General features: G+C 42.4%; 1 protein-coding gene across 2 annotated transcripts; it reads left to right on the forward strand.

The window, feature by feature from the left end:
• Positions 1–499: 499 nt before the first annotated feature.
• Positions 500–24,836, forward strand: TBC1D9B (TBC1 domain family member 9B). Of its 2 annotated transcripts, XM_029997919.2 has the most exons (22): positions 500–719; positions 3,413–3,523; positions 6,503–6,621; positions 7,706–7,934; positions 8,562–8,820; positions 9,467–9,674; positions 9,807–10,019; positions 10,183–10,344; positions 10,946–11,096; positions 11,502–11,716; positions 12,469–12,586; positions 13,303–13,588; positions 14,258–14,387; positions 16,675–16,773; positions 17,596–17,664; positions 18,461–18,701; positions 19,078–19,143; positions 19,298–19,369; positions 19,780–19,830; positions 20,843–20,890; positions 21,340–21,446; positions 22,378–24,836. In XM_029997919.2, exons 1-22 carry the CDS (start codon positions 602–604, stop codon positions 23,068–23,070), a joined length of 3,765 nt encoding a protein of 1,254 aa, XP_029853779.1. In that variant the 5' UTR covers positions 500–601; the 3' UTR covers positions 23,071–24,836. The 2 variants fall into 2 exon arrangements, with proteins under 2 accessions (XP_029853779.1, XP_029853782.1); XM_029997922.2 differs by lacking the exon at positions 6,503–6,621 and having other exon boundaries at positions 701–719.
• The last annotated feature ends 613 nt before the right edge of the window (positions 24,837–25,449 follow it).

The following is a 25,449-nucleotide window of genomic DNA, read 5'->3' on the forward strand; positions in this document are numbered from 1 at the left end:
TTGGGGGAGGCTGTAGCCCTCTGCAGAGCTGCACTGGGAACTCCCTGCTAATAAATTACTGCATGTACAGTGGGAGGGAGCATTTAAATAATCTGTCTTAGTTAATGGCAGCTTCAGTGGGTCCCCCCGGGGCCGCACAGGAAGATTTTTCATTTGCCTGATGTCGTGCTATATAAGCACGTCGCTCTCGTCAAATGCGAGCTGCCCTGGCAAAGGTCTTTTCAGTGCAGCGTGCCACCGAGAGGCAGAGGAGGGGACCCCCCTCTGCAGAGGGCGGAGGTGAACCCCAACTGCCCACCGAGGACGGTACAGGGAGGTTGCCCTGGGCGCGCTCCGGGGAGCGGGGCTCGAACCGGCGACCTCCCCCCTCCGGAGCCGCGGCCCTGGCTCCGGCGCCACGGCGGCAACCTGGCACCGCCCCGCTGCAGTGAGAGGGCCGGGCCGCCAGAGGGCGCCGTGGCCGCCGGCGCGGCCCCGTGACCCGTCGGCGGGGCCCGGCCGCTGCCCGTGCGCCGCCTCCCCGCTCCGGCCGGGCCCGGCCCAGCCCCGCCGAGCCGAGCCGAGCTGCTCCGCTCCGCTCCGCCGCGGCGGCCCCGCCACGATGTGGTTGGGGCCCGAGGAGGTGCTGCTGGCCGGCGCTTTGTGGGTCACGGAGCGGGCCAACCCTTTCTTCTTGCTCCAGCGCCGGCGCGGACACGGCAAAGGGGGCGGCCTCACGGGTGAGGCGCGGCGGGGCTGAGGGGAGACTCCGGCCCGGCCCGGCCGCCTCGGGGCCGGCGCTGCGCGGGCAGCGGAGGAGGCGGGGGGGGTGCTCCTGCCCCGCTGTCCTGTCCCCGCAGGGCCGGGTCCGGCCCGGGGGTGGGGGGGTGCTGAGGGGGCCGGGACGGCGGCACGAGTCCCGTCAGGGCGGCGGCGGCGGCGGGGCTGGAGCTGGGGGGGGGCCGAGGAGGGGGTGGCGGTGGCGGTGGTGGGGAGATGCAGGCCCCGCCGGCTGGGGTGAGCCCGGTTTCGCCTTTCCCCTGGCTTCTCCTCGCTGTGTGTCACCCCCCGGAGAGCCCCCGCCGCTGGGACGCCCTCGGTTTCTGTGGCCGGTTGCCGGTAAGCGGCGGCCGCTGCCTGCGGCACCCGCAGACGTTGTCCGCGCCTTGCCCGGTCCCTCCGCCCTCCTGCCGGCCGGCCCCTCGTCCCCGCCGTTCGCGGGAGCCGCCGGCCCTGCCTGCTGCCTGCCGGCCGGGTCTGCGGGGGCGTGGGGGGGGTTGTTCGTGGTCAGGCCTCTCCAGCGGTGCTGCTGCACAGGGAGGACAAGTAACTGACGGGGGGGGGTGGCTGGGATGATCATCTTCCCTTGTCAAAAATGGCTTCTTTGTCGTACTCGCGTTGCCTTGAGTTATTGAGGTGTTTTCTTTGTGTCTTTATTTTTCTGGTGTGTTTTTTCAAGATTTAGAGGATGAAAGTTAAAGCGTAGTTTTTAATTAATGTCTGTATGAAGATTGTGCTGTGCTTGGGCCGGAGGTGAAGTTGTGAGGGTGTAGTCCAATGATAACTACTCTCCTCTGTGCGTATGCCTGATAGCCATGTTTGGTGACAGAAACTGTTAAAATAACATAACTGTGACAGAGGCACAATGTTAACAACAACAGAAAGTCCCCTCACCTTTAAAACACCCCATTTATCTGTAAAATGCTTACGCAGTTATGTGAATAACAAAAATGTGCTTTTTATGTTTGTGAATTATGCACAACCGGTTTCATATATTAGCCTTGTTAACCAAATACTCTAACTACAGAAATGACGCAGCCGATAAACATCCTTGGCATATTTCATCTTTTCACAATGTTCTAAAATTATTTTGAACTACTCTCTTTTATGTAACATAACTTGTGTACTTTTGCATGTAGACATATAACTGTATTCTGGAATTTCACAGGTTTTTACAAGAGGAAATGATACCTGGTGCTGTTCTGGAAACATTTAAACTGACCTATTCTTAAATGGTTGAAGCTTTGAGACAGTTTACTTCTTGAGGTAGTTTACCTCAGTGAGAGAGTCTTCTTCAGAGCTCCTACGTGTTAAAAGCCGCACATGCTCCTTAAGGAGCTGTACAACTGCAAGTTGACATTTTAGAGTTAGAATGTAGGTATTCAGCCAAGCAGGAAAGGTGTTGCTGGAAAGGTGTTGAAGTTGCTGTCGTACTCAAGTTCTTAAACATGTCTTGTTACCAGTCTGGATGTCAATATTTGACACATTTGGTATTGTCATAGGAAGTATTCAAAATTACTTTTTAATCCGTATTCTGCCTAAAACTGCACACAAGAAGCCTGGAGCCAAAACTGAGGTCCTGCTGTGCTGGATATATATATATTTGTTTTAAGGGTTACCAGATGAGCTTGCTATGGAAGGTACTTCTCTTGAAGTACGATCAGTGGTATATTCCTAATCTATTACTTGCTTTTGGATAGCCAAGAGAGGTAAAGGGAGGAAGTAGCATGTTTCATGATAATGAATGAGATATGGATGAGTACAGTTTGCTCAGACTTACCCAAACCATAGGGAGGAGAGCAGGGAATTGAGCCTGGGTCTCCCAAAAAGCGATCTAGAGCAGCAACCATGCTCCCTGTCCAAGTTCTAATGTTAGAAAACTTTTAATTGTGAGGATGTTGCAAAATTAATTTGCATTAAAGATGCTCATAGAACGTTATCTAGAATAACAAAGCAAAGTATCATCTTAGATATTTGATTTATCTAGTAAATAGACTTAATTGAAATAAATGGATTTGCTTTACAAAGTCGGGTGGCTGTCAGCATTTATTCTGGAAGTGCCTGCTTTCTTATTTAACATCATATAAAAAATATTTTAACTTCTGTATTGCCAAATTTTGATTCTTTGCCTTCTTTCTTTGTTTAATCAAAGTACTTCTAGAAACATCGCTGAAACCTGTGAGTACCAGTTTTTCTGGAGCTATTTGATTCCATTTTGGATGAGTTATCTCACCTACTGTTTGCATAGGTGATGCTGAAATATACAGCGTTGAAAACTCTTCTGTGTTTTAGTTTAGTAGGCTTAAAAATCACTATTGGCAACAGAAACCCTACAGAGGAAAATACATTTCACTTTTATTAGAAAACTCTCCTAGGAAAGCAGAGGATTATAATGAGGTTTAGTAGACATTTAATTGCCATCTAAACTTTATCCATTACCAGTGGGATTGGCTGTAGTTGTTTTATAGGTAATTTGACTGCAGTGACTGGATGTATGTCTTCATTTTCTTGACCAAGTGCCGTTGCTCTTCCATCACAGCATACATAATATGAACATCAGCATTTTTCTGTAGTGTTGATCCTGTATTTTGACTTAACCCAACTCTTCAGTTTGGTATTACATTGTTTTAATTTCTCTCTCCTTGCCTTCTAGGTCTTCTTGTGGGAACATTAGACGTGGTTTTGGATTCCAGTGCCAGAGTTGCCCCATACCGTATTCTGCATCAGACTCAGGACTCTCAAGTGTATTGGGCAGTGGCATGCGGTATGTATTGATGTGACTTGTCAGGGGCTGGATTTGTGTCATTCTATTGTCTTTTTGGTTCAGGTGATCAGTTACCCCACATAGGAGTATTCTGTGACTGCTCAGGAAACTTTCTAGAGCTTCTGGTGGGGTAGTGGAAGGTGCCAGAAATGACAAAACTTCTCAGTGTTGTTTAAACTGTAGTTTAGGAACTTAAGGCTCTGTAAAAGCTTTCGTTTCTGCAGATGTTAATGAATTTTCTCGCTTCCAAGGTGTATCTGTTTGCAAGGTCATAGTGAGATTGTTCAGAGAATGAAACTGTGATGGTAAGATTGCTGTGGGATGATGAGTGTTGTGCCAAAACCTGCTTACCAGGAACACAGTGCAAGATGGGAGCATGTAAGGTCATTCAAGGTGCTAAACACTCTTTGGGGAGTTTCTTTACTGTCTTGATCCAATTTATTTTTTTCTGCTATTTCTGGCCTGTAATAGATGTATAGATATACTATATCTGTAAAATATATTACAATAACATTTTTTTAAAACACCAAGAATCCTTGGCCTCTTTTACTTGAGAAATGTAACCGCTGTATTAGCATATCATGGTACACCCTTCTAATATATGGTGGTGAACTTTGATTAAGGCTTTAGGTCCTGCTGGTTGCTAAAGAGAAAATATCTTCAGACATATTTGTTAGACCAACTTTGTTTATAATACGAACCTTCACTTCTGACTTTGTGGTTGACACATAAAATCTGAGCATGAAATAATCATTTGCTAAGCCCACAGAGGTTGATGTCTTGTTTTGCCTGTTCTCATCTTCTCCCCAGGCAACCAACACAATATTCTCCCTTGCAGAGCTACTTAAATTCTGCAGAAGAGAGGTTTAGAAGTTGCTATGTTTCACAGAAACTCAGTTTCCCTTCTGAGGAAGGCAGAGGCAGAGGGGCAGACAGACAGAAAACAAAATGGCAGGCCAGAAACTGCATACAAAAAAGCAGAATGTTTAGTGGCCACATACGGTGCAAATCTGAAATTTTATAGTATCTTGACACTCAATGAGTGTGTTGTTTTTGTACAATTTCAGGAGTGTTTTAGTTGATATCCTCTGTATCTCAGTTAGTTCTGAGTAATGCAGCATGGTAAAATGAGATGGGCTATATAACAACCAAATGGAGTTTGGTAAATTTTTATACTGGAGTAAATATATTGTTTTCATCCAAAGTATTTTTTTAATCATGTCTGTTCTCATTTTACTGTCAAAGTAAGAGTACTAGCATTCACTCAAAGTTATAAAATGTATATGGCTCTCTCGTTGAAAAATGCGTATCTTTTGTTTACAATTTATCATGTGTAAATACTAGTGGGCAGCATTCTGGTCATGCGTGCAGCTTCGGCCTTTCAGCACTTTGTTCTTACAGCTCTGTAGGAATTGCAGAATTTTGGTCCTTCACGTATGTCATCCTAATGTTGTTCTTAGAAAGACGTCAATTATTGAGGCCTGGCTTATTTTAGCAATTTGTCTGCTGTCACTTTGTGAGAGGTGCAGCTCATGAAACAAAACAGAATGAAGACTTTATTCCCCTGCCATTGTTGCTGGACCTGTGGATTTTTTCCACAACCAAAGCATCCTATAATCGATAATTCTGTGCCCTAAAATAAGCCCTTTCGTATTACTCAAAAATCATTTATGCTTTAAAAACATTGTCAGATGGCTAGGGTAGATGTCAAGTGAACTTATACACAGAGGCAAAAGAAAAAAATATTTGTTGTCTAATCCATTGGGCTGTACACACAAACTCAAATTCATAGCCCTGCAGTCCTTTGAGGCAAGACAGCTTACTTGCTTCTAGTTTTTGGTTTCAGGTCCTGGAGTTATTTTTGCTTATGAAACCACAGATTAGCTGGCATTGGGTTTTGTGGTTAGGTGTCCAACTACAAATACGTGAAGACTATTTCATCGCTGAAGCTGCCTCTTAAAAAAGAAAGTCAGGTAGAGCAATAGCTTTAGCGACCTGCTTGTGTTGTCTGCTGCTTTCTCCTTTTCCATCATTAACCACATGGAGGGGTCTAATGTACTCGCAGAGAAATCAAGTAGTGGGAGGCATGCTGTTAAAATTTTTAGATATCCCACTGCTTTTGTACAAAACTTCAGAAGATAAATGTACTGGAATTTGGCAAAGAGAAACTTACAAATATCTTTGACTTGCATTTAAACATTTCTTTTTGTCTGCATTTAACAATGTTTCTTATCTTGTTAAAAAAAAAAGAATTGCTTTTTTTACTTCTTTTTTTTCTGTCTACAGGAGAATATAGCTATCAATAGAGAGGAAGAAATCTTTTAGTAAACACAAATCTTTGAAATAATGGCAACTAACTAAGGCAACTTTCTATAGAAAAGTTCTTTAAATTGGTTATACAGTGAAGCTTATCCTTTGTGAACTGTTGTAGACTGGTTAAAGACAGCTAACTGTTTGATATAATGTTTGTTGAGACATTTTTATTTAAGAAAGCAAAGAACTTTCTGACATGAGTATTTTGGTTGCATTTTGGTTTGGAATTGTATGCTCTCTGCTGACCATTGCCCATGGAGAATGGAACCCCTTTGTAGGTGTAAAAAGTTCAGTTGTTCTGAAATTTCAAGGTTCTGAAAGTTCATTATTTTTGTTCTAGAATACCAGGAATTAAAAGAGTACTTCTTGTCTGGAACATAAGAATGCTTTTTGTCTGGGGAAAAAAGCTGTGTTTGGTGTGCACTGGCAAATAGGATGATCTGTTGGTAGTGTGCTTATTATCCTCGATGGCAGTGGAGACATTTCATGAGAAGCATGATGTTGGTGTACATAAAATATCCTTGACATGTATACAGTTGGTGTTTGATTTGTCCTGATCACTGTTTGGTAATTATTAGTTTCCTGCTGTGAACTTGGAGGAAAAAAGACCTTGTTCTAATTTCTTTTTTCTTTGCTCTTCCCATCATCTTTCACCCCTTCAATTAGGATCATCTCGTAAAGAGATCACAAAGCACTGGGAATGGCTGGAGAATAACTTACTGCAGACTCTATCTATCTTTGATAATGAAGAAGATATCACCACCTTTGTCAAGGGCAAGATACATGTAAGCGACATGTTTCCCTGAAGGACTTCCAGATCCTGAGAAAGCATGGGGAGCTGGTTTTAAGAATTTTTTACCCTTGGGAGGGAGGGAGCAAGAGCTCCATTGCAAAACTTCTCTCTGCTCCCTCTTCAGATGTACATAAATGTGGAATTGTCATGGAATGCATACAGTATTATTAGCATCATGTTACAGTCATAACACTGGACAAATGTTTTTGGTGGGGAAAAGGTTAGGAGCAGTAGCTGTCAGGGAACAGCCCGCTTAGGATGCTCCTACTAATTAAAATATAATACCTCTTTAAAATCCTTGCTGATTATACCTTTGATGCAGAGAGAATGTTTAATGGTGGTTCATCTAGCAACAAATACGGGAGAGAGAATTCTAGTTTGCAAGCAAGGTACTTGCCCTGCCATGATGGTCTTAAAGGCGTCTAGGTTGTAAAGGAACTGCACCCCAACTTCCACTGACTTCTGAGTCAGAGAGGTGTCTCTCCTTCTTGTGCAGTTAACACACTTCAGATTCCCAGCCCACAAATTCTCCAGAGTAGAAACTTATAAATACAGGTTTTTATTGAACAGCAGCAATTTGAGTCTTTTCCAGTACTTCAGCCAGGTTCTTTGTATATTCTCTCTGTGTGTCTGTGTGTGAGAGAGATTGTGGTTGGTTGTTTTTCCTTCTGGCCAGTCAAGATCTGGCAGACTGCTGAGTTCTGCCCTTCCTGGCAGATGATCTTCTTCCTGTTGAAGAAGCATGTTTGCAAGTGAAAATAGACTTCAGTTCTCCTGCAGGGTGTTCAAAGTGTTACCAGGCCAGCTGTGAGAAACTCGGTCAAATGTTAAAACACAAATGCTTGCTGCATGTGTTCAGGAGTAGATACCAGATCATAGACTCTCAGACTATCTGACTGCTCTTTCTGCATGTCTTTACTATTTCTCTAACTTGACAGGAGAGATGATAACTGCTGTGTTGCATTTCTTCTTTCTGTCTTCCGGATTGCTGCTGTGACCTTTTGCTATATATTATGACTCTGTCAGCAGGCATGTTCCCTTCCATTTCTTCTCTCTCTCCTCCCATGTCCTTTCAGGGAATTATTGCTGAAGAGAACAAGAATGAGCAGCCCCAGAGTGAAGAGGATCCAGGTAAATTCAAAGAGGCTGAACTGAAGATGCGGAAGCAGTTTGGGATGCCTGAGGTGGAGAAGTTGGTCAATTACTATTCCTGCAGCTATTGGAAGGGCCGTGTACCCAGGCAGGGTTGGCTGTACCTCACCGTCAATCACCTCTGTTTCTACTCCTTCCTGCTGGGAAAAGAGGGTGAGTTATAAGCCTGCTAGTTGTTTTTCTGCCGTTTCCCGTGATCTTTTTGATGCAATTGATCTTTTGTGTGAACTTTTTTTTAAGCTGACAGGTTTTTTTCCTTTTAGGAATCCTCTGAGCTCTAGCTCAACGCATAGATCAGTCCTGGCTCTCATAGGCACTTCAGTGATATTTAGACTGAATGCCCAAGTCATTTCTCAAAACATTTCTCAAGTTGTACAAGTACACCTGAAGTTTTACTTCAACTGGATTAGAGAACCAAGCAGTATTTTTACCTTATTTGGAACCACTGCCAGGACCCGGTATTTACGAAGCTTGAACTCCTGAGTCAAAAGCTAATTTGCTGGAAAGAAAGAATGAAAACTTGAGTAATTGTGATTGAAAGCATTTACTGGATGGGAGATAGTCCTTTTGGAACTGCATTATTTCTAGTCTAGTTAATCCCAAAGATTATTTCCAAGTATTTTTGGAGAACCCAGTAGAAGTATGTAGAAAAGAACTGTCCATGTGTAAGAAGGGAAAAATGCTGCTACACTGAGAGCTTACTGGCTACTTGAGCTTAATTTCTGATTGTTGTTTTGTGTCAAATTGTAATTGTAGGGTTTTTTTAATTTTTCTTCCCAGTTACACTGGTGATCCAGTGGGTGGATGTAACCCAGCTAGAAAAAAATGCTACACTGCTGTTCCCTGAGTGCATTAAAGTAAGCACAAGGGACAGTGAACTTTATTTTTCCATGTTTCTCAACATCAATGAGACATTCAAGCTGATGGAGCAGTTGGCTAACATTGCTATGCGGCAGCTATTGGATAATGAGAGCTTCCTGCAGGACAAGTCCCTCCCGAAGCCCAGGAAGCCTCTTAAGAACATCTCTGCATTAAAAAGGTATATGTTTCCAGCAGTGAGAAGAGAAGACAGATAACAGGGGATTGTAATAATAAATGTGGTGTAGCTCCCAGGTGCCACTGGGGTTGTCTCACTCCAGGGGCTGCATCACTTATTTCAGTCATTAGCCCTCTGCCTATTCTTCTTTTTTTTTCCATCCCAAATTGGTACTGAATACACACACTCTCATGTCTTTCTCATGCATGACTAGGCACTGTCAAAAGGAATTTTCAACTAGAAACTTTTGAAAATCCTGTTTAAAAAAAAGAAATGTGAAAGAAGAAATTTACATCAGCCCCTTTGTCTGAAGTTGAAGATTTATAAAAAGTAATATACATTTGTATTGTAATAAATCCTCCCGCTGGGAACTCTTCTCTGCAGTTTTAGAATCTGATGTAATATTTAAGTTTTGCAGATGCACTTGTATATTTTACCTTGTATTGCAGGACATACCTTGTCAGTGAAGCATGTCTGAAGGCTGAAAGAGGAGTCAGATAAGGGGTGGCATCTCAGTTAGAGAAGTGAATACTAAGAATACACAGCACAGTCTGAAGGTTGTGATTGGAATGAACACTTAACGTGAGTGTTTGAGTGGGTTTTTCAAGGGAGGAAAAACCTCTGGCGACTACTCTTTACTTTTCCCCAGAGACCTGGATGCTCGAGCCAAAAATGAGTGCTACCGTGCCACTTTCCGGTTGCCCAAGGATGAATGCCTGGATGGACATACAGATTGTACCTTGTGGACACCATTCAACAAGATGCATATTCCTGGCCAGATGTTTGTTTCCAACAATTACATCTGTTTTGCCAGCAAGGCAGAGGAGGCCTGTCATCTCATCATTCCTCTCAGGGAGGTGGGGATTTCTTAGCTGTATATTAAGACTACAGACCTTTCCTGTCTTTTGTGTGCTTCTATCTTTTGTGCCGTGCTTTGTAGATAATGGAGCATCTGCTAGATCCAAATGGCCCTTGTCTTTGTCTTCTAGGTGACAATAGTTGAGAAAGCAGATAGTTCCAGTGTCTTGCCCAGCCCTCTGTCCATCAGCACTAAAAGTAAAATGACCTTCTTCTTTGCCAATCTGAAAGACCGAGATTTCTTGGTACAGAGAATCTCTGACTTCTTGCAGAGAACGCCATCCAAGAAACCATGCAGCATCGAGAGGGAATGGAAGTGGAATTTGGCTGATCCTGGTTGCGAGGTACTAAGAAAATAGCTGGGAGGAGGATTTGTCAACTTTTCAGAGTGATGCTCCTTACAGTGTGTTAACAGTGCTCTTTACCAGCAAATGATGTCTCTTTGTTAGACAGTTAGCAGAGGATGGAGGCTGCCTGAGCTCAGATGCTTTATGTTCTGTTGTTCAGGAGGTTCCAGAGTTGCCTTCCAGCAGCCCACTTGCAGTTAGCCCCACGTCTGCTCTCAGCAATCGACCTGTCAACTTCTGTGCTGGGGAAGTGCCAACAGCCTCGCAGGGACTACTCAAACTCTTCAGAAGAAATTCTGAGGAGCTCTTGGGACCCAAAGGGGTAAATAATATTTTAACTTAAAACAATTAATTCTCAATAGTTTGCAGTAGGTTGCAGATTTCCTGTCATGCTCTAAGACGGAAAATGTATTTTATCCCTAGTCAGTCCTGCAGTATCACTGCTGTGTCGGTCACAATGATAGTGCTACATAGATGTAACCTGACCGTCGGCTTACTTTATCAGTACTGAGATACGTGAGATACTTGACTAGAGGCTGAGAAATTAGTGTTACTGTGCTTCTGGGATGTAAGTTCGTGTCTGTGAAGAGCTACTTTTCTTCAGTGCAAGAAAGCAGAGAACTGGTATCTCTGCTTGCTAGTTAATCGTCTTAGACCATGGTTCTGCTTGCATTTATGTAGAGATTTGCAAGGTGTAAATGCCATTGCACAGCCCATGTTAGTATTGTAAAGACTTGACTTCAAGCAAGGTCAGAACTGATTCAGAACAGTGTAGCTTTATTCAGCCTGAAGAAGAGAGGCTTTAAATGTCACAGTGCATTTCTCCTGTGAAGTGTAGGCCTGCGTATACCCAGAAGTCACCTGTCCTACAAACATAAAAATCCATTAATCTCCTAAAATGACCATATTTTGTTTCTGTGAAGGCAAAGGAGAAGATGAAGGAAGAGTCTTGGAACATTCATTTCTCTGAATATGGACGAGGGATGTGTATGTATCGCACTGCCAAGACTAGGGGCCTGGTGCAAAAAGGAATCCCAGAGAATCTTCGTGGAGAGCTGTGGCTCCTTTTCTCAGGTAGGATGTTGTGCTGGATACTTTGACAGCTAGCAGGAATAAGATTTCTGCACATCTCAAAGGAAAAGGTATAAATCTTAGCTCATTTCAGAAGAAATTAATCAGAAGTTAACTCCACCTGAATGATACTTCATGGTGGTTTTGCCAAAAATGCAGTTATCGCATTCCTGAGATGGCTTTCTTTATGAGTGTAGTAGCCCTTTGGCCTCCTTTGTGTGCATTTCAGTGTTGGGACCTAGACCCTAAAATGATGATTTAACAATGAGTTTGTTACTATACTTTCATGTCTATTGGTAGTTGATGAGTTCATGTAGTGCTTCCTGGCTGCCTTATCTCTGAAACTTTGGGCATAAAATCTGTATTCCAGAGTTCAAGAGATGAAGCAGTATTTGTTTGTCATTACAGGGGCTTGGAACGAAATGGTGACTCATCCTGGTTACTATGCGGATCTTGTGGAAAAGTCAATGGGAAAGTACAATCTTGCTACAGAGGAAATTGAGAGAGATCTGCACCGTTCTATGCCAGAACATCCTGCCTTCCAGAATGAGTTGGGAATTGCTGCCCTCCGGAGAGTCTTAACAGCTTATGCATTCAGAAATCCAACAATTGGGTACTGTCAGGTAAGACTGAAGTCTTAGAGTTGTTAGTCCTACATTGTGACCGTGATTAGCTTGGACTTTTTCTGCAGTTTTTTGTCCAGTTTCAACTTTTTCCTTCATGTTGTCCATGTGGTGGTGTGAGAGTAGGAAAGAAGTGGTTATGTTTTGAGATCTCTTAGCTATCCTTTGGATACAGCATTTAAATAGACTTTGCACATTTCTCTTAGGTGTAATTTACAGTCTTTTACTAGTTTTTCTCCTAGAGCTTTCCCTAGTTCAGCAAAAACATCTTCTGGTTTCATTAAAAAGAGCAATTAAATTGAATAAGTGATGATGCACATGAGCAGTATATTGAAAACGAAGCCAATTGCTGGTTTGTGAAACAACTCAGTGGAAATTCAGATTAATTTTGTGTATTGCTCTGGTATTAGAGGTTCCCATTATGTTGTTCTGTTATGACCAAATTGTTACAAAGCTTTTTATGAAAACTTTGAAAATTATACTTAGTCATATTGATTAATGAAAGTGCTTGACAAAAAGTAGTTGTATTATTTGCTGCCTCACAAACAGAGGAACTGAAACAGGAATGTAAATTGGTTCAAGGTCATCTATTGACTCAGATACCAGTAAAAGCTGGAAATAGATGTGACTCTTAGTGACCGTTTTGCTGTATTCATGCTTTTTAAGTTTAGCTGGTCTGTATTGACAGAGCTTTCATGAACATCTTCATGTTGCTCTCCTATATCTTCATATTTAACTCTGCCCGCTCGTAGGCCATGAACATTGTTACGTCAGTACTGTTGCTATACTGCAATGAGGAAGAGGCTTTCTGGCTCCTAGTGGCTTTATGTGAGCGGATGTTGCCAGATTACTACAACACAAGAGTAGTGGGTGAGTCTTTGTCGAATTCATGCTGGAGCCTGGATTTTCAGCTACAGTTGCACCAGCATTTCTCAGGAACATTTTGTTGTTCAGCATGAATTAAATGTGATGCATTTTAAAGATGATGAAGCACAACGCTGTTCCCTTTAAAGTTGCAGGTGTGTGATGGAGACGTAGGAAGAGACACTACAGGCTACCAAGGTAGTAGTACTACCTTGTAGTAACAAGGAAGATGAAGTCACTAAAAATTGGTAGCAGGAGGGACCATTAGCAGTAAGGAGGCATATCTAGAAGAAAATTATTGGGTTATTTTTTACCCATCTGAATGATGTATTAAATCTTTGGAATAGGCTCCCAGGAAAGGTTAGTGAAAGCACCGCTTCATGGGCTTTTAAAGTTGGTCTGTATAAAAGAGTATAGTTTGATGTAAATACCATAATATCAGTAATCCGCCACCCCTCCTTTCAGGGAAAATGCATAGATCAATGAGAGATCCTGTTTCTGCATGTGCTGCAACGTAGGAGTAGTCTCTATCTAAATATGTTATTTTTATTGAGAACAGGGAACAAATCTAAATAAATGCATTAATTTTAGTTCTGATGTTAAGAGGCTTATATGAAATGAAAGTGAACTTACACTATTTTGTTTAATAATTGATTAGCTTGGGTATAGTACCATGATACCACCAATTCGAGTTCTACCATTGTTTTTGTTTGTTTTTCCAGGTGCATTGGTGGACCAAGGCATCTTTGAAGAACTTACACGAGAGTATCTTCCACAGCTGTCAGAAAAGATGCAGGACCTAGGAGTGATTTCCACCATATCCCTTTCCTGGTTTCTCACTCTCTTTCTCAGTGTCATGCCCTTTGAGAGTGCCGTGGTCATTGTCGACTGTTTTTTCTATGAGGGAATCAAGTTTATCTTGCAGGTGTCATTGGCCATACTTGATGCCAACATGGAGAAGTTGTTACAGTGCTGTGATGAAGGTGAAGCCATGACTATTCTGGGCAGGTACCATTCATTGTTCTTATTTATAACTGAATAGTAACAGTACCCTTTTAGTCATCATCTGTTTCTACCTAATGCCATTATATAGCAGGTCACAGATAACACTCTAGGATGAAACTTGAGCTCCAGAGAGGTTTTCTATTGCTTTCTACAACAGCTGAAATTAACTTTTGGCTCAAGTATGGAGGAATCCCATATTTCTGGAATTGTTTGCTTTGCAGCATAATGCATTCCTGTGTCTCAGTTTGAATTTGAACTTTGAAGGGTTGTTTATCCAAAAGTCACAGAAGAGTTCTGATCTACTATTAAGAACAGATCCTGGCAGGAATCGCCTTCTAGAAACATAAAACTTTGTCAAGCAGATATCTCCGAAGTCTAGTAAATGTAAGATTTTCTTGTTTGAAATGTGAATCTCTTCTATGTGCAGCAAGATCTTCAGCTTATGTCTAGGAGCCCACTTTAAGAAGAGTAGATACCCCAAAAATAGGGTGAAAATCAACTTTACTTCAGTTACAATGAGGGTAGCATTGCAGGTTAGCAGGGAAGAATTAAATTTTCCTACATGTTTAGATTAATGATACAAAGAAGTTGGGAATGATGCATTTAGGGTATTACTTCTTTTCCTGGACACTAATCCTGGAGTCTTGCATTTGTTCTGTTTTTTCCCCACAGATATTTGGACAACGTAGTTAACAGACAGAGCATCTCTCCCCCTATTCCCCACTTGCATGCCTTATTGACGAGTGGAGATGACCCGCCACTTGAAATTGACATCTTTGAACTCATCAAAACATCCTATGAGGTAAGCTTCTGGCTTAGTTTTTGCCCAAGAGATTTTTCTCTGATAACATCCAGTTTTGTACTTTGTGCAGCCAGAATTTGAACAGTGTTCATAGCTTGAGGTGCTTAAGGAGTGCAGGCTCAAGCCATTAATCCACCTGTTTGGTATGAGTAGAGCCTAACACTGTTGGCTATTGCAGATTACAAAGAGTCTCCCCAACACCAGTGGAGACGAAAATGAAGACTGCAAATAAGTAAAAATTACAGACCGGAGATTTCTTCCTGCTTTGCCAAAAAAGTCTCCGTTCTTACTTGTATCTGAGGATTGGCAGTGCTAGGGATTTGGGGAGGCAAATTCAGGGTAAAAATTGTGAGGTATACTGCAGAAACATGGAAGCATCCCAGTTCATGTGCACAGGAATCCTGTTCTGTGATCCACATTATAGTAATAGGAAGGTAACCTGAGAATGGTGCCAATGCTGTTGGAATACCTCTGCACTGGTGGAGGTGTACCTCATTATTCATACTGAGAACAAACTCGTAAGAAATTTATATCTGAATGAGGGAAAGAACACAGGCAAGAGAACTGGTGTTTGACAGTTCTCTGCTACGCTGTGGTAAATGTGGATTAATTTCCCATCTTATCTCCTGTTTTTTATCCTGTCCCCTTCTAGCTGCTTATAGGCAGGCAGCTATCATTTTGCTGGGTATTTGTTTGTTTCTTCAAATTTGCCATCTCTGTTTGTTCTTGGCTTCTTTTATAAAAGAATGTCACCAAATTCATCTTACTTGTCTGACCTAGTCAGTAGAAAAGCCTCTTAACTTTGGTGTTTCTAGCTGAATCTTATATGGGTCCTAGAAAAAAGCAAGTCTGGAAGGAATGACAACCTGTTTATTCTCTTATCTCTGCCTGTGGTGGGTTGATCCTGGCTGGACACCAGATGCCCACCAAAGTCGCTCTATCACTCCCCTCCTCAGCTAGACAGGGGAGAGAAAATATAACAAAAGCCTTGTGGATTGAGATAAGGACAGGGAGAGATCACTTGCCAATTACCATCACAGGCAAAAGAGACTCGACTTGGGGAAAATTAACTTAATTTGTTACCAATCAAATTGGAGTAGGGTAGTGAGAAATAAAACCAAATCTTAAAACACCTGCCCCCCAGCCCTCCCTTCTTCCCAGGCACAGCTTCACTCCTGAATTCTCTACCTCCTCCCCTACAGCAGCACAGGGGGACGGGGAATGGGAACAGGGGTTGCAGTCAGGTCATCACACGTTGTCTCTGCTGCTCGTTCCTCCTCAGGGGCAGGACTCCTCACACTCTTCCTCTGCTCCAGCGTGGGGTCCCTCCCACGGGAGACAGTCCTCCATGAGCTTCTCCAGTGTGAGTCCTTCCCATGGGCTGCAGTTCTTCACAAACTGCTCCAGTGTGGGTCCCCCGCGGGGTCACAAGTCCTGCCAGAAAACCTGCTCTGTGGGCTCCTCTCTCCACAGATCCGCAGGTCCTGCCAGGAGCCTGCTCCAGCGCAGGTTTCCCATGGGGTCACAGCCTCCTTCGGGCATCCCCCTGCTCCAGCATGGGGTCCTCCATGGGCTGCAGGTGGAGATCTGCTCCACCGTGGACGTCCATGGGCTGCAGGGGGACAGCCTGCCTCACCATGGTCTTCACCACGGGCTGCAGGGGAATCTCTGCTCCGGTGCCTGGAGCACCTCCTCCCCCTCCTTCTGCACTGACCTGGGGGTCTGCAGGGCTGTTTCTCTTACATGTTCTCACTCCTCTCTCTGGCTGCAGTTTCTGTGCCGCAGCAGGTTTTTTTCCCCTTCTTAAATCTGTTATCACAGAGGAACTACCACTGTTGCTGATGGGCTCAGCCTTGGCCAGCAGCTGGTCCATCTTGGAGCCGGCTGGCATTGGCTCTGTCGGACATAGGGGAAGCTTCTAGCAGCTTCTCACAGAAGCCACCCCTGTCACCCCCCAGCTACCAAAACCTTGCCGTGCAGACCCAATACGCTGCCACAGTACAAGATCTGTATTTCTGTCAGTCCTGACAGATGCTTTTCCAGCTTTTCTTTAGAAACATCTGATGTTGGATTTCTCGTGAATTCCAAATGACTTCTCTTGCAGGACAGGGGTGAATAGGGAATACAGCTCAAGTTTTTTCTCATCTTCTTGCTGCTGGTAAAAGGCTTTTGGGGGTTTTAGATCATTTCTGAGGGGATAGTACGCTTGGTAAAGAACATGTAAGTGAACAGGGGTTGTTCTTTCTTTAGGAGATGATGTTGACCTGGTCTGCTTCCTTTCTTGTAGAAATTTAGCAACCTGAAGGCAGATGACATTGAACAAATGCGTTTTAAACAAAGGCTGAAAGTGATCCAGTCTCTGGAGGATACAGCCAAGAAGAGTGTGGTATGTGACTCCCAGATTGAATGAGCTACCAAATGGCATGTTAATGGAATGTGTTTTGCTGTGAGCATCTATAGCAGACCCAGTTTTAAGTGACTTAAAGAATTGCAGTTCACGTGAAAAAATGGATTTACTGGCTGGAATAATGGATTTTCAGTTTTCTTCTTCACATGATTCTAGTTAATCTAATAAAATGGATCGAAGTGCTAGGGCATGATTGAATGAGATATTTGGCATGGAGGGAGATAAAAACCACTTGTAGGCCTTGTAATAGTCTCCACTGTCTAGTGGTGTCTCTTACTGCTTGCCTGGAATCTTTGGGAAAAACTAGCTAGCGGATAATTATTTTCCTGCCATTTATAGAGTATGCGAGCACATGAGGGAATTTTACAGAAGGGTTCATGGCCGAAGGGGAGTATCCATATCTGTTGCAATTATCTCCCATGTCCTAGGTGGGGAACCTCATCCATGTTTCTTTCACTGTTGTTTTTCAATGCATCTAAGTCAAACATCTGAAGATAAAAACAAGAGGGAGGGACAACACAGTCTTCACAGTCAGGTCTGCACAAACAGTAAATAAGCGCAGTAATTTTTTCTGGCTGCTCAAAATGTCAGCAGTTTCTGCTTGACCAGAAACTGTCGTCTTAACCTGTAATCCATAACAATGGGAGGTATTAGAATGGTTATCTTTTCCCTCCCGTCCTGTGTCATATCTCCTTGCACTTGTTTTCTTCTCTTCTATGTTACACAGATTTTTCAGTGAGCCATATTTAATTTTTCTAGCTTTGAAATAAACTGTTCACCCTATTTTCTCCCTAACTGTAGGTCCGAGCTGTGTCTAGTGACATTGGTTTCTCTATTGAAGAGCTAGAAGAGCTGTATGTAGTGTTCAAGGTAAGAAGCTAGAGTGAGGAAGAATGTGTTCTCACACAGAGAGAACAAATACCAAAATAAGTTGAAAGGGAAGCAGTGACTTTGCTTTGATTCTTAATCCAACCTATCAGAAACAGATGTGGCATTCTGTTACACATGGTGCCAGTAAGATTGGCCCTGTTATTATCTGATTGATTATTTTTATTTTTTTTTCCCCAAAGATGGCCAAAACACGTTCACAGTATTTGAATGATACTTATTCAGAAAGAGATTGTGGAGTCAATGGAAAGGAATGTCATATAACACTTAGAACAGGGAGCTAGGATTGACGGTACCTCAATTTTTATTCTCAAGTTTGCCATTGACTTGCTCTATAATTGTGACAAAATTACTTGAGTGCTTTGCCTCTATTTGTCGATGTATGTATTTTTAAAAGAGTGGTATTACCCATCTGTGTTTACCAAAATCACTGCAAATTCAGTTGCACTGTGCTATAGACTCAGAAAGAGAGGCTTAGTTCTAAATGTTCCATTTGCAGAAAGCCCAAGCGTCATTTCATTCAAACCTGAAACTATGTTTTTTGGTCTTTTCACTTAAAATTGTTCTTTGTGCTTTTTGTGAGATCCCTGTCTCTTCCTTCATTTCATATTACTTTGTAGTGAAGTAACACTAGGAATAATGGGGGAGATAAACAGTGTGTCCTGAAATGTCTCTTCTTTGCTTGCTCAATGCTATTCTTGAGCTATAAGAAAGTCTCCATTCCTGTGGATTGTTGTAGCGTAGTATAATCTGATCTGCTAATCCTTTCCCTCCAAAGGCAAAGTATCTGATGAGCTGTTACTGGGGAAACAATCGTGCTGCAGCTGCCCGCCGAGATCAGAGTTTACCCTACCTGGAGCAGTATCGCATAGACATGGAGCAGTTCAAGGAGCTGTTCATCAGTTTGACCCCCTGGTCCTGTGGTGCACATACGCCTGTGCTGGCAGGGCGTTTGTTCCGGCTTCTGGATGAGAACAGGGATTCTCTCATTAACTTCAAGGAGTTTGTGACAGGGATGAGTAAGTGGTGTTTTTGGAGATAATGGAACATTGCAAAAAATGTTTCTGTCCTTTTCCAAGCAGAGAACTAAAAGGAGATAGTGGTGTTTGCAGTATCATGAGGGGAGGGTGACAACCTTACGGGAAGCCTCAGACAGAGCAAAAGATGCCTTTTTGCTGCTAGGCAGTCTCCTGTTCTGGGAAACAGTAGGTGGCAAACCAACAAGATGCAGCTTTGCTGTGGATTTCTTTACTGCTTCTGCATAGGGCTTTGTGCAGTTACCGTTTCCCAATTGCATGTGAACTCATTCTGTTTTGAGCCTGTGAGCAGAGGGTGATTCCTTATCCTAAGTGCTATTTTTCTGAACCTTTTTTTTTTTTTTTTTTTTCTTCATAGGTGGGATGTACCATGGTGACCTCACTGAAAAACTCAAAGTACTCTACAAACTGCATCTGCCTCCTGGTGAGTGATTGCTTCTATACACTGCTACTATTGAGCATGGTCTGTTCTGACATGCAATTGGAAAGGGATGCCTCATGAATTTTGCTAATGAAGTGGGTGATACTGCTGTTCAGTTATCTTAGAGATCTTAACATTTCCTTCTCTGTAAATACAGCTCTGAATCCAGAGGAGACAGAGTCTGCTTTGGAGGCCACAAGTTATTTCACAGAGGATGTTACAACAGAAGGTAATGCAACACTGCTGCCTTTACCTCGCACTTTAGGCAGGAGTTGCAGCATAAATCCATGTGCTATGATAGTGATTTTGTGCAAGGCATGGTCTCATGGTGGCAGCGTGTTAAGATTGCCAGTGTGTTTGAGTTTGCTGTCTTTGTTGCATGATGGGAAAGAAGTTTGGAGCTTAAACTCCTCAGTGCCCATTTCATGCAGGACACAGCATGCTCTGAAGCACAGTCATAGACTGCTGAGGAGGAGCAGTGTGCTTTTACCAGCCCGTCTTCCACCATGATTTAGGTTTTTCATGCAAGTCTCATTGTCTCTTTTCTTGTTTTTGTTTCCTTCTCTGTGTCTATGTCTGGCCTTTTCTTCTGTTTTATCTGGGATATTGTCCCCTCAACCTCTTTTTCTGCTGCTCAAGTATCTCCTTTTGTCTCAGAGCTGGATTTCTGCCTGCACTGTGAGTCTCCAGGTCAGTCCATGAATTATGTGCATGCATTGAGCATGGCTATAATGCTGATATCATCTGCTAGTACCAGGGTGCTATTTTAAATACCCTGAAGTTGTTGCTGCTGCTCCTCTTTCATGACACTCCCACTATGAATAAAGTGCTATAAGTAATTAGATATCTTTCAGTATATTCTACTTAATGAATTTCAACCTTGGTCAAAATAGGTTTTGTTTGGCTTCTTTCAGTGGAATTTATCTCACCCTAGAAACTGGTGGGCGGAAAATATGCTCAGAGCAGAGTGTGGGGGGTGCTAGGCTTGCTGGCCTGGGTCGATGATACCTGTGCCTACTCCACAGTCTTCTAATTTAATGGAATAAGGATGCATGCCATTAAATTGTAAAACTGTTAGTAGACTAATTTACTGTATTTCTTAAAATATAATTTTAGGGATTGTCACATAGGAGGTCAAAGTATGTCAGTTGTGCTAAATGTTTACCAAGATGTAATAATGCTCAAAAAAAATCTGAGTGAGTAAGTACAAGGGGTGGTTGTGCTGTTTGCTGCTAGGTGGCTAACTTAACAGTCTGAGTTGACCCAAGACTTCCTATATAGTCTAGTGACAACATAGGGAACCAGAAGCGAAGTTCGTGAGGTTTGACTCTGGACATTACTCCCAAAGTGTCAGTTCAGTCACTGAATAATGGTGAGTGTAGATATTAGTCACATATGTGCTCAATAGTGGTTTGGGTTTTTTCCGTTCATTATCCTGCTTTGGATAACTGAACTTCTTTGTCTTTAAGGTATCACATTGCTTAGCTGTCTTTTGTATCTGTGTTCTACACTTTCTTTTAAGAGTTCTGCCCTCTACCTCAGCTCTTCAACCCATTTTTTCAGTGGGACTGTGAGGTCTAACTTCTATTAAATATATTCTTGTATGGTTTTAATTTGTATATGAGTTGTCTTATGTTCTTCATGTGTTGTATTGCTGAAAATCAGCTATTAATCATTCTTTTATAATTCCGTAATTTTTTAGAAACACAAGAAGATAAAGAAAGGAGAAGTGAGAATGGTCCAGAAAAAGGTAATTTCATCATAAATAGACCACATTCTAGACTTGTGTCTCTCATAATATGAACTGTTCATTGTTCATTGCTGTGTCAAGGAGACCTTTCAAAGTGTCCATTGTGGACAGAGGTAAAGTGCGATGTGAGTTGGGAAATAAATCTTTTTTATGCCTTACTGCTCTGACTCTTTTACATACCAAGATCATAACGTTTTTAAATCATGTTTGGTAAGTTGTCAACTCATAGAGTTCATTTATGAGAAGTCAAGCTGATGCAGCAGTGTTAAAATTTTTGCTCTACTGAGCTGGATCAGATAAACCAGAAAACAGTGCAGCATTCCTGGTAGATGCTTTCCTGAACTGTCAATAAAACGTGCTTCCAGCATGATTTTTGCTGGCACAGCATTCACTTTTTAAGTCTGAAACCATTAACCACCTCACAGTATTGGCTTGTTCTTGCCTTGCAGAGGAGAAAGGTACCAGTCCACAGGACTATAGATACTACCTAAGAATGTGGGCCAAGGAAAAAGAGTCGAAGAAAGAAACCATTAAAGATCTCCCCAAAATGAGCCAGGTAAGAAGCGAATGTGAAGGTTTCCAGTTAGATGGCTAACAGCTTAGTGGGGAATTCAGCAGTATGTGCAGCCATTTTGCCAGCATAGTCAGTCCTTGCCTGTAGAATACCCTGCTGTTCTGGTCTGGTGAGCTTTAAAAACCTCTAATTCCACACATTTGTGTTGAATTTCTCAATGGACATGGACAAACTGCTTTGTTTCCACCAATCAAATGTATTTGATTCCCTCTGCCTCCCAGACCAATTTTTCCTGTAAGAACTGCAATCTATGTTTTTCTCTCCAGAGCAGTATGTTTCAAATATGCCATCAGTTATATAAACTTGTTTGGCTTTTTTGGTTTTGCATTGCCTCGAGTTACATACAGCTGCTTGGTGGAGTGCAAAGAATGTGGTTACAAGAAAGAGTCTTGTAACCTGGTGTGACTGGTGTGATCTTTTCAGTCTCTAATTTCCTTGATGGGTGCTACTTAAACCAGTTTGGAAATGCTTAGAAGCTGACCACAAAAGAGTAGCAGAACAGAAGTAAAACCTTAGGTTTTCTCAGATGTGAATACGCTAGTACTCTGTTCATCTGTCAGCCAAAAGCCCCACCACTATTAAGTTGCTAGCTGTGTCTCAGTTTAGCCACTATGGCAGAGAGAGAAGATTTTGCCTGTATTGGACTGTTCTGAATTAGTGCAATAAGTTGCCACTTACCGGGGGGGGGAGGCAGATAAACAAGGAGTCAGTCAAGGTGGTGCCTGTTGCTTCATCTCAAGGAGCATCTGGATGATGCTCTTAGTCATAGGTTTTGTTTTAGGTAGTCCTGCAAGGAGCAGGGAGTTGGACTCGATCCTTATGGGTCCCTTCCAACTTGAGATACTCTATGATCTGCCACCGTCAACTTTTTTCAGCCTGAAGTATGATTTTTTTCGGTCTTTGTTTTTTAAAGGAACAGTTCATAGAGTTATGCAAGACCCTTTACAACATGTTCAGTGAGGACCCAGTGGAGCAAGAGCTGTACCATGCAATTGCCACTGTAGCCAGTCTCCTTCTGCGAATTGGCGAGGTTGGAAAAAAATTCTCCAACAGGCCCATGAGGAAGTCTGAGGACTGCAAAGCAAACAATACCCAAGATCCTGTGAGTGAAGAGGAGTCACCAACATCCGAACAGAGTCAGAATTCAGCAGTGGAGCAGCAACCCCAAGCTGACCATGAGGACAAAACCTGTGGAGATGCTCAACCTGAAAAAACACAGCAGGAGAACCAAACTCTAGGAGATGGGTCAGGGGAAGGACAAGGCTCTCCTTTACAGCTGCTATCAGATGATGAAACCAAAGATGATATGTCCATGTCTTCCTACTCCATGGTCAGCACAGGCTCCCTGCAGTGTGAAGACATTGCAGACGACACGGTCCTGGTTGGTTGCGAAGGCAGTAGTTCAGCTGCCAGGTATGGTAGCACCATTGATACAGACTGGTCTATCTCCTTTGAGCAGATCTTAGCTTCCATGCTGACAGAAACAGCCCTTGTAAACTACTTTGAGAAAAAGGTCAACATTCTGCAAAAGATCAAAGATCAGAAGAAGGTAGAGAGGCAGTTCAGTTCATCCAGTGACTATGAACTTTCCTCCGTGTCAGGGTGAACTCAGGAAAGCAGGAATTGTCTTTGGGAGATAAAAACAGGGAGATAATGTGGCAGATGGCAGGATGGTTTGGTATTTTGTGTTGGGGATTTTTTTTTGTTGTTTAATCAGAGACCAGTAACTACACAATTACAATAGATTCCAATCAATAAGGAGCTTCTGACAGTGACTGTTTTTGTGTAGGTGCTTCTTTGGCTACTCTGGCTGACAGAATTAGATTTACATTCTCAAGAGCCATTAGAACCTAATAGCCCCTGACATATAGAATTACCACCATAAATTATGCATGTCTGCCTTTTGCTATCTTTTATTTTAATGAAGTTTTATTTCAGACAGTAACTGCTCCTTGCCTGCCCTTATTTGCTGTAGGTTTCTGGGTAACTTGCACAGCAGATGCAGCCTGGCTTGAAACCATGTTCACCTCTGGCTGGCAGTCTGAGAGCTAATGCAGTGTAGTCCAGTGCTATAGGACCCTGACCTATAAATAGTCTTGTTCTGTGACTCAGCAGCTATAATGCAAATGTGCCCCACTGTTCCCAGCACCCTAAGATCTAAACACAGACGTTTCTCAGATCTGCAGGTTTCTTTCAGATGTGATTTGGCATTTTCATAGTGTATGATCACTTTCTTTCCCTTCAGCGTTCAGGAGTTTTCAGACAAACCTGGTTTTCTAGCATTTGCTTTTCTAATTCTTTGAAAGCCATTGTTTTTAGTTTGTCTGGGAAGCCACAAGCTCCTTGACTTCAGTGCAGAAGTAATATTAAGTGAATCAATGGGCTCATGACGATTAGAATGAGAGAGTAAGTTCCTAAATTAGAAGTCAGTGAATAAGCCTCAGTGTTACAGGGCAGTGGCACACTGGTCTGCTGGACTTTCCCTGTCAGTACAGAAAACATTTGTTGTTTCTTGCTGATTCTCTGTTTTTACTGGCTAGTGATGGGTCCAATTTTTAGGAGGACCCCTAAGAATACTCAGATCAGTCAGCCCTCGCAAATGCTTGGGGCTGGAAGATGTGCGGGAGTGTTGGGCCACCTGCTGCTGCTCAGTCTGTCCTTTCTGAACATCTCCTGTACAAGGAGTCCAGCAGTGGACATGCTCTTAGAAACTACTACACAACAAAGGGCATTTGTACCTAAAGAGGAAGAATTCAAAGCAGTGTGGCCCTCTGTCATCAGCCCATTATGGGAAACCTCAATAGACTAGATCTCTTTCCAGTTAGAGACGAAATAACTGGGAGACTGAGTGACTGCTCTTTTAAATCAATTAAGACCAGAAGAAACTAAGAGTTAGCCTTCTGGTAGTAGGACATGCGCTCCAAGGAAGGAGAATTAATGCTGTTCCTACAGATAAATTCATCTCAGTACGCAGGCATCTGCCTTGCAGGGCCGGAGCGAGAGATGCTGCTGCTCGGCGAGAGCAGACCCTGCACTGAAGGCAAGGTTTGCTACAGCTTCTGGCTGGCATTTGGAGTATAAAGGATGGGAAGGACATGTATGGTTGGATATTCCCATTTAACACTACTTGGTGTGCTAGTCAGTGTTAATTCCTCCGTGTGACATTCTCTGTATGTATTCACAGCTGGTACATATTTCTTATTTCTCTGCCTCCTCTGTCCTGTATCACTGGAGAGCAGCCATTAGTAAAACTGCTTTTACTAATTATTCAGTAATTTATTGTAATTTTTTAAAAGTACAAATAATACATGTGATTTTACACTGTCTGTCTGTCTTATCTGTCATGTACTCAATAAATGAACCAGAATCCTATAGGCTACTTTGACTGCCTTTTATTTCTCTGAGCTCACGGAATATTGCTTGTTCTTTGTCCTTGGTGGTTATCTAAAAGAGCAGACTTGGTGTGACTGGATTCTGACTTTTTTTTCTGACTTTTTTTTCTGACTTTTTTTTCTGACTTTTTTTTCTGACTTTTTTTTCTGACTTTTTTTCCTGACTTTTTTTCCTGACTTTTTTTCCTGACTTTTTTTCCTGACTTTTTTTCCTGACTTTTTTTCCTGACTTTTTTCCTGACTTTTTTTCCTGACTTTTTTTCCTGACTTTTTTTCCTGACTTTTTTTCCTGACTTTTTTTCCTGACTTTTTTTCCTGACTTTTTTTCCTGACTTTTTTTCCTGACTTTTTTTCCTGACTTTTTTTCCTGACTTTTTTTTCTGACTTTTTTTCCTGACTTTTTTTCCTGACTTTTTTTCCTGACTTTTTTTTCTGACTTTTTTTTCTGACTTTTTTTCCTTTTTTATTTTTTGTCTTTTTTCCTTTCTTTTTTTTCTTCCCTTTCCTCTTCCTTTTATCCCCCTTTTTCCCCCCCTTCCCTTTTTTTTTTTTTTTTTTTTTTTTTAATTAGTCTGTGTATTGACTTTTCATAT

The sequence above is a fragment of the Aquila chrysaetos genome, chromosome 22 (assembly GCF_900496995.4).
Source record: "Aquila chrysaetos chrysaetos chromosome 22, bAquChr1.4, whole genome shotgun sequence".
NCBI classification, from domain to species: Eukaryota; Metazoa; Chordata; class Aves; order Accipitriformes; family Accipitridae; genus Aquila; species Aquila chrysaetos.

Excerpts from the sequence above, each read along its gene's own strand:
- TBC1D9B (XM_029997919.2), top strand. The coding sequence starts at position 602 with ATGTGGTTGGGGCCCGAGGAGGTGCTGCTGGCCGGCGCTTTGTGGGTC. Across the intron at positions 8,821-9,466 it reads AACATCTCTGCATTAAAAAG|AGACCTGGATGCTCGAGCCA; the intron begins GTATATGTTTCC and ends ACTTTTCCCCAG. Across the intron at positions 16,774-17,595 it reads ATACAGCCAAGAAGAGTGTG|GTCCGAGCTGTGTCTAGTGA; the intron begins GTATGTGACTCC and ends CCCTAACTGTAG.